Raw genomic sequence first — 12,656 nt, forward strand, 5'->3', positions numbered from 1 at the left:
TAAAGGATTTGATGACAATTGGTCACATTGTCCTTTGTAATTAAGGTAGCCTGGAGTATAATAAATCACTCAGGGTAATCCTCTGATGCTTGCAAGATGGTGAACAGACTGATACACCGTGATATAATACAATTGCACTAATATCTTGAGGTGTAACCTTACCGATGATGTAATTGCTCTGAAAATGCCATTGGTCTGTGCCACGTCTCTGCTCCACTTTTTGCATGGCTGGATCAAAGTAATCCATGTATTCTGATCTTTTGCCTCCTCTGTTTTAACCTGCTATTAATTCCCAAGATCATTAGAGAAAAATAAAATTAAATAACAAGCCTTGAACTGTTTACTGCTGAATTTACACCCCATGGCTTTGACTCTGATCTCTCATCCAGACAGCTTAACCTGAAGAAACAAGTAACAATTCCTGATGCAATTTCTGCAAATTCTGTGCAAATTTCTTGTCAAATAATGATAACAGTAAACAAGACAGGTCCCAGACATAGTCTAGAGGAGCTCAGTTATCTCATTTTGGCCTTTCAACTTACCAGGGAGATTCAATTTATTGAAGTTTCTAAAATAGTAGAAGTCTCAGGGTCTTCCTGAGGGTCTTTTCTTAGTGGTCAGCTAAGAGAAACAGAAACATTCAGAGAGAGATCAGATTGAAAGTGTTTGAGAAAGCTATTAGTGGGAAGAAGACCTGGGAGGTGGGTAATGGATTTCCTAAATTGACTATAAGGGACCTACAAAGCAACTAGATGAGATAAGACACATTTGTCTTGTAAATCCCTAAGAGAGGTCAGATGAAGGTCATCTCATTTCTCTAGCCAGTTAAGGTCTCCTCCAAATTTGTATGCTAATTTACCCGCTTGTTTATTTTACTTCATAATTCTCTGTGTAACTCAACCTTCTTTACCTCATCAAATTGATTAAATCAATCATGGGTCCTATGTTAATATATTATTGAAGAAAAAGAAAGTAAAAGTATTCAAGAAAATGTTGTAATTAAACTTTTTAAATCTGATACTGAAACTTATATATTAATAATCATGTACCTTTTCTTTCAGAAAAAGAAAGTTTGAAGGTAGAACTAGGTAAGAGTACAGTTTTCCTTTTCCTTTTAGTACTTCTAGGGTGGACATTATTTACATCCCCAAAAGAGCAACTGAGATATAGATTTTTATATGAATTACTTCTGGATGTATCTATTCTGTTTAACAAACATTTTTATGATCTGTTTTCATTTTTGATTATAAATTCAAAAATTATCCATCTTCCAATTACTTGTTGGAGCTTTAGTAATTGAGGACAATGAAATAATTTAAAAGCTTACGTCATAATTTTTAACTTCTAAATTAAACCAACTGGCCAGCCAGTAATGTGTTGTCTGTTTTTTTTCCTTCCTTTTTTGTTTTGTTTGTTGATCAACTTAGAATCACAGAAGAAGACAAACGAAGGAGGTAAATACAGTTCTACAATTAAGACAATGTTAATCAACTCTTACAAGTAGGTATATATGAAAGAATGAAAATAAGTTACTTCATAAAAAAGCATAGTAGCTTACCCTTATTCAAATGATTATTACTTCTATTTCATTTTTAGTCATGGCTAAAATATATTATTTAGTATGACTCTGTTTCTTAGAGGCTTGTGATACTTTTCTGCTTCTGTGTAATCTGGAGTCTTGCTGACTGTACTGAAATTTCTTGAAGCTCTGACCTACTGCTTCTGTTATTTCTCACTTTCTGTTCAAATTGTTCAAACAGCCATAACTAGCATCACAAAGCCAAAAATGTATGTCTCGGACTCTATCCTGAGAAATATTGGCTTGGATGTTTAGCTACATACAAAATAAATACTAAGAAAAATGCCACGTCATGCTTCCCCCTCTCTTCCTGCTTCATCTCTCAACTGAGATATCCACCTGGAGAAGACATATACAGCAAAGACTCTACTGAAGGTCAACTCCTCGTGAACGAGTAGGCCTCCTGAACACCAGAGAGAGACTTCCAGGCATCTCAAATACCATTAAAGAACTTGTGCCTATGCATAGGCAGTAGATAAACAACATTAGACAATTTATGCCACAGTAGGGAGGATACTATCAATCAGTGCTGTCAATATTGATCAGCAATACTGCTAATTGCACCTAGAGAACTCAAAAATAGACACCTGCATTTGGTCACCTTAGCCTGCATACCAAACTATTTTGACTATGTTCATTTGGGTTGAAATTCAGCTGTTTGTACTAGGATATCTATTCTGCTGAAACGCCATGAGGTTTCCCGGCCAAGGCCATTTCAGGCAGCACTGGAGGTGTACAACTAAGGGAAGAAGGGTAAAAAAAAGAAAAGTAGTGCCATAACTCTAAGGGACAGAAAGAGTGAAGTATAGTTGCGTTAATTTACAACTGACTTTTAAACATATGCTTTTAAAAATTTAAGTTGACAAGTTAAATGTGGACAAGTTAAGTGCTGGAGTGTGTCCAGAGGAGAGCTACCAGGCTGGTGAGGGGTCTGGAGACCAGGGCATATGAGGAGAGGCTGAGGGAGCTGGGCATGTTTAGCTTGGAGAAGAGGAGGCTGAGGGGAGACCTCATTGCCCTCTACAACTACCTGAAAGGAGAGTGGAGAGAGGTGGGTGTTGGCCTCTTCTCCCAAGTGAATAATGACAGGACCAGAGGAAATGGTCTGAAGTTGTGGCAGGGGAGGTTTAGATTAGATATTAGGAAGAATGGCTTTACTGAAAGAGTGGTCAGGCACTGGAACAGCCTGCCCAGGGAAGTGGTTGAGTCCCCATCCCTAGAGGTATTTATGAAAAGTCTAGATGTGGCACTTCAGGGCATGCTCTGGTGGCAGAGATTGTAGGGTGGTTTTTTGTGTGTGTGTGGTTGGACTCGATGATCTCAAAGGTCCTTTCCAACCATGAAGCTTCTATGATTCTAAGTTTCCACATGGTAAATTTTGAAGAGAAAATAATAATTTCAGTATTTACGCAGTGATAGAATTATTTCCTTCAGATCTCACCTCTTAAACATTATCTCCTTGAGTTTTCACTTCACTTATTAAAGTTATTCTTTTACAGGAATAGCTGATAGCAGAAATCACCTTGGTAAGAAAATCTCTTGTATAAATCCTATGTTTTATAAACCTCATGGAAAATAAAGAAAGATGAGTCCAGATGAGCCTGACTACACCATCCATGAAGGTGAAGCCAATGTAAATGTCTCCTGACAGTGAGGTTCAAGTTTCTCTTTCAAGAGATTTGTCACACAGCTTGCTATATGACCTCTCTGGGCTATCAACAACCCCCCTTACTAGAAGTTTTTCTTACCTAAAAATTACACCAAAGCTACAGACACCTATGTTGCATCATATGTTTTTTCCTTACAAATCACATCCACCTGAACCATTACAATGGCAGCCAGGAAATTAATTACCTCCACATGGCTCTACTGGCTGACTTAATGTCTTCTAAAATGCTTCCTAAATGTAAACACATGCAGAATTTCCCCAGAAGGCCCAGTTTTTGTCCCTCACCTTGCAAAAAAGTCTCAAAAATTTAAACCACACAAATTAAAAAAGTCCTCATACTGACTCATGACATTGCTTGATCTTCTATTGTTTGGGGTTGTCCGACTTTGAAACAACTCTCACAAAATAAGTGTTAATAACTAGAGTATTTTTCCCTTTCAGAGCTTCTCAAAGCTGAGCTGGGTAAGTGGTTTAAAAGTTTTATTTTATTGCTATATGTACTGGTGCATTAAGTAAAGTCAGCCCAGGAGAAGAATCACAATAATGACAATGATTGCAAATCAACAGACAGAAATAAACTAGGTTGACAAGCATTTAACTGCCCAATAGATTCATAAAATGCTACTCTCTGTTTCCTTTCTGTAGATTTCTGGGAAGCCCACAGCCACACAGGTAAGCTGGCAGGACGAACGGTGTGAAAATGCAGTGAACATCTGCCCAAAATGACGCGAATTACACTGAAATGACAATGCCATGATGTTAGAGATATACCGACTGAGCTGGAGTGACAGGAATATGCTGCCTTGGTTAACAGGAAATGAGGCTGGGATGTGGCTGTTGGGAAAAGCGAGAAAAGGAGTTGCTGAAAGGTGTCAAAGTCTGGGGTGGGGTGTGGACACAATTCTGGAGAGGATGGATGGCCACATGGAAAAGAGAAAGAGGAATGTATGGTAAAGCATGTAGACTTTCACCCTGAAAGAGGAGCTGGCTGTGAGAGCTCCAAGGTGCTTCTCGGTTCATCAGGGATTGCACGCCCTGTGCTGGGGAATGTTTAAATTCTTTGTTGAATTGCACCAGGACCGCTCAGACCCTCAAATGCTTCAACCCCTAGCCACGTGCAGGGAGAAGTCCCTGAGCCACTCTGCTCGTTGGATGATTCTCGTTTTCCCCTCCAGTTCCCATTACTGTGAAATCTGACTGCCGAGTCCTGGAGCTCCATCTGCCAGGGGTTCCAGGTGTGGAGAGCAACACGTCTGAACCTGCTGGCTCGAACACTCCCTGCACAGTCCCTGTCCTGGTGGGGAAGGAAGGGTTTGCAGCTGGGAAACACTACTGGGAGGTGGAGGTGGGCCAGGAGCAGGACTGGGTGCTGGGGGTGGTGAGGGAGAAAGGGAGACAGGAAGGGATGCGTCCCGGGGAGGACTACTGGGCTCTGCACGGGTCCCAGGGACAGATTTTCTGTAGCACCGGAGACCACAAGATTGAGAAGCAGCAGATGAGTTATTCAGTGATTGGTGTGCTTCTGGACTTGGAGGAAGAGCAAGTGAAATTTTATGAAGCAGAGCAGATACGCATCATAGTGAGAATGCCTCTAAGGCCTGGAATGGAACCTGCAGAAAAGTTTTACCCATTTCTATCCAAAACGGAAGGGACACGCACACCTCGTATCCACCCGGTCTCATTCCCTGTCCCATTAAAGCTTCTTTAAATAGGACTATGAGATCTAATGGATTAGGGAAAGACAGTTCAGTGGAAAGAGGGACAAATTTAAATCTCAGACAGCAGTCAACGTAAAATTAAGTAAGAAGAAGTCTGAGGCTGAAACGGCAAGAAAAAGTCAAGAAAGGAAAAAAGAATCAGCTAGTTAAAGGAAGAGTGGGGTCAGGTTCAGAAAATTCTAGGCAGACTCTGAGTTGCTATTACAGGTCATGAAAGTCTTATCAGTACAGCAATGGTTTCAGTTGCTTCAAGATAGAATTGTAACTTAGGTGGTGTTATTTAGTGCGTCTTTCCTCCTTCTCTAGGCAACATGACTTGTACTCCATGTTCTGTATTTGTGTTAGATTAAATGGCATCCCTAAAGTTAGGCAAGCCAAATTCTACCATCCTTGTATCAAGAAATGAAATAAATGTATTTTGAAAGAAAAGAGTGCTGTTTTGAAAACTTTTATTTTAAACTTTAAGCGTATTCAAAAATTCATGGTAGGAAAAGTAGTTAAAAGACAGGTTGTGTTTGCCAAGAATGTGATACAATTTGGCAGGGTACTGAGCATACCTCATTTTTCTGCATCACTGTGGTGGGTTGACCCTGGCTACCAGCCAAGCACCAGCACAGATGCTCAGTCCCTACTCCTCCATCAGGAAAGGGGGAGAAAACAGGAGGAACTGGAGGGAGAAAAATCATGGGTCAAAATAAAGACCAAGAAATCGCTTATCAATTGCTGTCATGGGCAAAAGAGGTTAGACTTGAGGAATTTAATTTAATTTACTGCCCGTTGGCAGAAATATTCAATTACTGGTTTATATGTCAGGAAACAAAGAAAATAATTTCAGTCACCCTTCAGCCTTTCCCAGGCTCAACTTCACACCTAGGCTCAACTCACTTCAGACACCTCTCCCTCCACCTTTCCATCACCAAAGGTTGCACTCAGTCTCTCCAGTGAGGCAACAAGCAGTGCAAGGGGTTGGGGTCACGGGTTACGGTTTCTCTTTGCCACTCCTTCCTTCTCACTCTTTTCCTATGCGCCAGTGTGGGTCCTCCGTGGGCTGCACTCCCATCACAGGTGTACCTATTCCAGTGTGGGCTTATCCACTGGCTGCAATCCCTTCATGGCAGTGCCTGCTCATGGAGCACCTCATTCTCCTCCGACCTTCTGTTGTTTCTCAGTTTTTTGTTCACTCCTCTTTCTGGCATTTTCTGCCTTTCACAAATACATTTTCACCAAGATGCAAAGCGTTTGACACTGTCCTGCACAACATCCTGGTCTCTAAATAGGAGACATGGATTTGATGGATGGACCACTCAGTGGATAAGGAACTGACTAGAAGGCCACACTCAAAGGGTTGCGGTCAATGGCTCGATATCCAAGTGGAAACCAGTGACAAGTGACATTCCTCTGGAGTTGGTACTGGGACTGGTACTATTTAAAATCTTTGTTGGCAACATGGGTGTTGGGACTGAGCTCACCCTCAGCAACTTTGTCGATGACACCAAGCTGTGTGGTTCAGTTGACACACTGGAGAGAGGGATGCCAGGAGGGACCTGGACAGGCTTGAGAGGTGGACCTATGCAAATCTCATTAAGTTCAACAAGGCCAAGTGCAAGGTCTTGCACGTGGGTCAGGACAATCCCAAGCACAAATAGAGGCTGTGCAGAGAATGGATTGAGAGCAGCCCTGAGGAGAAGGACTTGGGGGTGTTGGTGGATGAGAAACTCAACATAAGCCAGCAATGTGCGCTTGCAGCACAGAAAGCCAAGCACACGCTAGGCTGCATGAAAAGAAGCATGACCAGAAGGGTGTGGCAAAGGGTGAGGGCGAGGATTCTGCCCTTCTGTTCTGCTCTTGTCAGACCTCACCTGGAGTATTGCATTCAGCTCTGGGGCCTCCAACGTAACAAGGACATGGACCTGTTGGAGCAAGTCCAGAGGAGGGCCACAAAGATGATCAGAGGGCTGGAGCACCTCTCCTCTGAAGACAGTCTGTAAGAGTTGGGGCTGTTCATCCTGGAGAAGAGAAGGCTCCAGGGAGACCTTATAGTGTCCTTCCAGTATCTTAAGGGGGCCTACAAGAAAGCTGGAGATGGACTTAATACAAGGGCATGTAGTGATACAATGGAGGGTAATGGCTTCAAACTGGAAAAGGGTAGATTTAGATTAGATAGCAGGAAAAACATTTCACTATGAGGGTGATGAGGCACTGGAACAGGTTGCCACAGGAAGTTGTGCAGGCCCCATCCCTGGAAGTGTTCAAGGATGGTCTGGATGGGGCTTTGAGTAACCTGGTCTAGTGGAAAGTGTCCCTGCGCAAGGCAGAGGGATTGGAACTAGATGGTCTTTATGGTGTCTTCCAATCTAAACCTTTCCATGATTCTGTGTTCTTTCCCACTGATGTAGGTGCTGACCCTGGCCCTGGTGTTTGATATTCTGCCTGCTTCATACCTACAGATCTGCCTAGTGATAACTTTGGATGACTCTGGTTATCATCACTAGACCTCCTTCACTGTGGCTGAGGTCTTTGTTAGGGAGTGCACAGCCACGGGACTGCTTTGTTATCACCTTCAGCTCTTGGCCAACGCACGGTTATGGATCAGCCTGCCTTTGCTGCTCCCTGGCATGGGTGACGGAAAGGCTCAGTCCCATGAAGCGACATGAAGGTAAATCTGGGGAAGCAGAAAACTGGCTGAGATGGGGGACCAAAATGTTGGGAGGGATATTAAAATAGTATTTGAGAGACACAGCCAGGAAAAAGAGAGCAATGCAACATTGTGCAAAAAAAGGCATGGATAGCAGTAATGTGCGGAATCTAAGAGAGAGAGGACAGTGCTTTAAGGAACAGCTGGAAGCATGTTCATAACATGTGATCAGCAATGTCCTGAATGCAGTCTTGCTCCCCAGCCAGCTTTAATTCAGTGAGTTATGTGCTATTGCACAATGCAGAAGCAGTAGCTAGGATTTTAATAATTTATCTTAACCTGTTTCTTTACCTTGTGGAAATGAGTAACAGCTGTACCTGAGCTACGGATGTGGTCTATCTGGACTTCTGTAAGGCCTTTGACATCGTCTCCCACAACATCCTGCTCTCCAAATTGGAGAGGTATGGATTGATGGGTGGACTGTTTGGTTGATGAGGAATTGGTTGGAAGATCTCATCCAGAGGGTCAACGGCTCAATGTACAGGTGGAGAGGGGTGACAAGTGGTCTCCCTCAGGGGTCCCTATTGGGACCAGTACTGTTCAATATCTCCATCAATGACATAGACAGTTGGATCAAGTGCAGCCTCAGCTAGTTTGATGACGACACCAAGCTGAGTGGTGTGCTTGACACAAACTGAAGGATGGCATGTCATCTAGAGGGACCTTAACAGGCTTGAAAAGTGGGCCCTTGTGACCCTCAAGAGGTTCAACAAGGCCAAATTCAGGGTCCTGCACCTGGGTTGGAGCAACCCCCAATATCAAGACAGGCTGGGGGAAAAAGGGGGGGAACAGCTCTGCCAAGAAGGACTTAGAGGTAGTGGTGGATGAAAAGCTGGACATGAGCCAACAATGTGCTCTTGCAGCCCAGAAGATCAATCACATCCTGGGCTGAATCAAAAGCAGCATAGCCAGCAGGATGAGGGAGGTGATTCTGCCCCTCTACTCTGCTCTCATGAGATCCCCCCTGGAGTACTGTGTCCAGCTCTGGGGTCCCCAACATAAGAAGGACATTGACCTGTTGGAGTGGGTCCAGCGGAGGGCCACAAAGATGATCAGAGGGCTGGACTACCTCTCCTCTGAGGATGGGCTGTGAGTGGTTCAGCCTCGAGAAGAGAAGGCTCCAGGCAGACTTTTTAGTAGGGTCTGTTGCAGTCGGAGAAGGGGTAATGGTTTAAACTGAACGAGTGTAAATTTAGACTAGATATAAGGAAGAAATTTTATACAATGAGGGTGGTGAAACACTGGCCCAGCTTGCCCAGAGAGGTGGTAGATGCCTCGTCCCTGGAAACATTCAAGGTCAGGTTGGACGTGGCTCTGAGCAACATCATCTAGTTGAAGATGTCCCTTCTCAGTTCAGGGGGCTTGGGCTAGATGGCCTCTAAAGGACGCTTCCAACCCAAACTATTCTATGATTCTGTGATACTGTGATCTGACAAAATTTTCTTTGATTATTAACATAGTGCTTAGTAACTGAATTGATCTATGGTTGAGAGGTGGGAAAATCATCTCACTGAGCACCACAAAGTTCAGAATGATTTTTCCAGATGTCACATGTTAAAATTAAGCTGCTGTTTTACTAGGGACCCCTGTATATTGGAACCTGCCTTTCCATGCCAATGGTTGAGTCTGGGCAGAAAGGTACATCCCACTTCCACAAAGGCTGGGATCGGATGCTATATAACATGTTGAACTAATCTTCAAATGGCAACACTTACCTTTTTTAATTTATATTTTTTAAATGAACCATGGCTTAATGATGGTTCTGATGGAGAGAAGATAAAAGGTAGAGGTTGCTGCTACTCCTCCTATTTCCCTGTGACACCATCCTACAAGAAAGAGCTCAGCACAATGAGCTATAACCACTCTTCTTCCCAGAAACCTGCATGGCTGTCCAAAACCAATTCCATGGCTTCGTTGCAAAAAAAAAACCCAACCCTCTCCTTTCCTTCACTTCCTTTCATCTTTGCACCTACCTGGACTCAGGACCAATTAAAAAACAGACGGGTTCAAAAATTAACCATTATGACAATGGGAGCAAAGAGCTTGCTTTCACCTGTGCTCCAAGGACACGTTTCCTGCCTGCAGTGCTCCCTCACCCCGTGACTGCCAGCCTTTTCTCCTCCTTCTGTCCGCCTGTGATTCTCTTGCCTTCCTGAGGTGGAGGAACAGCAGCCTGGGTGAGTTTTGGCCATGATACTCCTTCCCTTCCTTCCTGCTTGCAACCCAGTGATTTCAGCAAAGTCTGCGCTGCTCCAAACTTGCTTTCTCTTTTGCTGTAGCAGAGAAGTGAAACGTCGCACTCTCAGAGCAAGCAATAGACTTTTATAAGGTAAGAGAACTTTTCTTCTATTTTAGCCCGCTTAGTCGTTAGCGTATGCAACTCTGTGAAGCTGTGAAGTCTTCCTGTAGTTTTGGTTAGTGTACCTGCACAAAGTTGCTTGTGAAGCGCGCGCTCCCTGTGGCTCTGGGCTTGTGGAGGAAGTCTCCAGGTTGAGAAAGCAGCCCAAAGAAGCTTGCTTACTTGAAACCACTACTGGAATATTACACAAACGGTGGGGCCATGTTATCCCCCTGGTTTGGAGACAGGACAATACAAAATGCCCTGAGAAAAAGGTTATAGGGAACTGGAGAACAACCAAAAAGCTTCAGAATCTGTCTGGCATCCCAGTTTCATTTAACCGTCCCAGTTATGAGTGAAAGTATTTACGGTTCCTTCCACATTGCTCTGAGATCCTGTCGTGTTTGTGTCACTTCAACCTTTGTGACAGGTTTGCAGGGAATTACGCTTGCTATACCCAAGTTACAGGACAGTAAAATAATAGGAAAAAAATAATCCTTCACAAGGCCATTTTCAGTGCTGTTTGGCCACTCGGTAAATGCTGGCAGCAACAATGCTGTGATGCTGAGGATGGGCACATCACACGGTCCCTTCCTGCTGGCTTTCATCCCAACCCTCCCTGCAGCTTCTATGGACCAATCCAACCCCCAGCAGGAGGTAGCGAGCAACAGCAACCATTAACAACCCCGTGTTCGTGCTGTAAGCTAGTTTAGGAAGCTGATCGAGTGGAGATGAAACTGTTCAGGGCTGGGTCCAGCTGCCTGAAATGGCTGGCTGCAATGTCCTTGGCCACCTGTGGTGGGGCAAAGGAGAGGGGTGGAGACAGGAGGCTGCCCCACTGCACCTGCTGCGTTGCTCAGAAACATCAGTCCAGGTCCCTCTCACGGCTGCAGACGTAAAGGCCTGAAAGGATCGCAGCCAACACCCAGCTCTTAGCCTTTTACTTGTCACTGCACTAATTATGAGGAAGCGCTGTAAAGGACAGTTATTGTGGTAGTGTCAGCAAACCTGCCCGCAGAGGAGAATCTCTCTTCCAGCCCAATCATTCCATTAGCGCTTGCCAAAAGCATGTTCATTCTGCCTGGTGCATTCTGACAGTTTGCACTGACTACAAATCACAAACCCATGGGCCTTTCCTTACGTGGATTTTTTTTTTCTGACTGCCTTGTTCCACAGCAAATAAAATGCAGTGTGAGGGCCTCGTTATGCTGGTGGCAAAGCAAGTCTATCAAGAGGAGAGAAGAGTGACAAAGGGAACGGTGGGCAGACTATAGAAGCCTGCAGTAACAAAATACTTCTTTAACAGTGACCTTTTTGTAAAAATCAGAGGTGCTGCTGAAAGCAGTGCAGGTGAAGCTGTCAAAGTTATCTCTGCAGAAGCAGCTGGTCAAACCCTGCCTTAATATTGGCCACTTTCTGAACCTGTAGGCTTTGCTGTGAAAGTTATGTCAACCAGCAGCTGCGTATCATCCATACTCCCATGCAGTGATGGGGCAGTTCAGCAGCTCTGCATTGTTAGTACCGAGATTAATGTTACAAATGCTACCGGGAGTCATTCCCAGTATCCAAGATGTCAGGAACAGTCTTGTTATGAATATTTTCAGGCAGCAACTAGGAAGAATTATTAATATCAGGAGCTCGATTCCTCAGGGTACGCTTTGTGTGCCTAAGGTACACAGAAGATACAAGAAGTCTCCTGTGCTGCACAAGTGATCAGATCACGGAATCACGGAATCACGGAATCTTCAGAGTTGGAAGGGATCTAGAGATCATCTAGTCCAACTCCCCTGCTAGAGCAGGGTTGCCTAAAGCACATCCCTCAGGGCTGCATCCAGGCAGGTCTTGAAAATCTCCAGAGAAGGGGACTCCACAACCTCCCTGGGCAGCCTGTTCCAGTGCTCTGTCACCCTCAATGGGCACAGCGTCCCTTTGATGTGACATTGGATGACATGGAAGAGATAGGGGATGACACAGAAAAGATAGGTGATGACAAGGAACGCAAGGTTTAAAGGACAGAGGAGAAATGTGGGATTTGGCCTCACTGAGGATTTTGTTCTACCACCTTTCACTGACTCTTACATTGCAGCACATCAGAAAGGATGACTATCTGGCTCCGGAATGGAAGAATGGGAATATTTTGTTCGCTCATTCTTTTCCTATGTATATTCCTTTTTCTATCAGGTAAGAAAACCTCTTTCAAGTGGTCCCCTGACATTTTCCAGGCTAAAGAGACACAATACCTTTCTGTCACTCAAAGAAATAGCAGATGGTCCAACAGAGCCATCCCATCGGTGTTTGGCCACTTGTACAGCAAACCTAGTGGGAATCCACAAATCCCTCTGGGAACGGGTAAGCAATGTGACCTGGTCCAATGTGACCAGTCAGGTCATGGCTGCTTGGAGCTCTTTGCAGGCTACCTTGTCTTTCCTATCTGTGAGAGTGCCTGCTGAGGAAGGAGAGGAACACATTTGAGCAGACAGGCATTCTTGGGGAGGTAGGAGAAACGCTGTCCGCACCATATGGAAGAGAAGGAAAACTTGGCATTTGCTGCTTCCATTTGGGCTCAAAGCAGCAAGGGTCTGCCTGCTTCCTTCCTCATGTACTTCCCTAGGCAAAGTGGTGGGATATGGAGGAATGGGAAAGGCAAATGTTGGGCT

General features: G+C 44.4%; 1 protein-coding gene across 1 annotated transcript in view; it reads left to right on the forward strand.

The window, feature by feature from the left end:
* The window catches only part of LOC128901530 (butyrophilin subfamily 3 member A1-like), a 32,356-nt gene that overhangs the window by 5,146 nt on the left and 14,554 nt on the right, over positions 1-12,656 (forward strand). Inside the window, exons 5-7 of the mRNA XM_054183603.1 lie at positions 3,690-3,710; positions 3,894-3,920; positions 4,424-4,912. Coding sequence (XP_054039578.1) covers positions 3,690-3,710; positions 3,894-3,920; positions 4,424-4,912 — 537 coding nt within the window. The remainder of the gene's footprint in view (positions 1-3,689; positions 3,711-3,893; positions 3,921-4,423; positions 4,913-12,656) is intronic.

Source organism: Rissa tridactyla, chromosome 26 (assembly GCF_028500815.1).
Source record: "Rissa tridactyla isolate bRisTri1 chromosome 26, bRisTri1.patW.cur.20221130, whole genome shotgun sequence".
Classification (NCBI taxonomy): domain Eukaryota; kingdom Metazoa; phylum Chordata; class Aves; order Charadriiformes; family Laridae; genus Rissa; species Rissa tridactyla.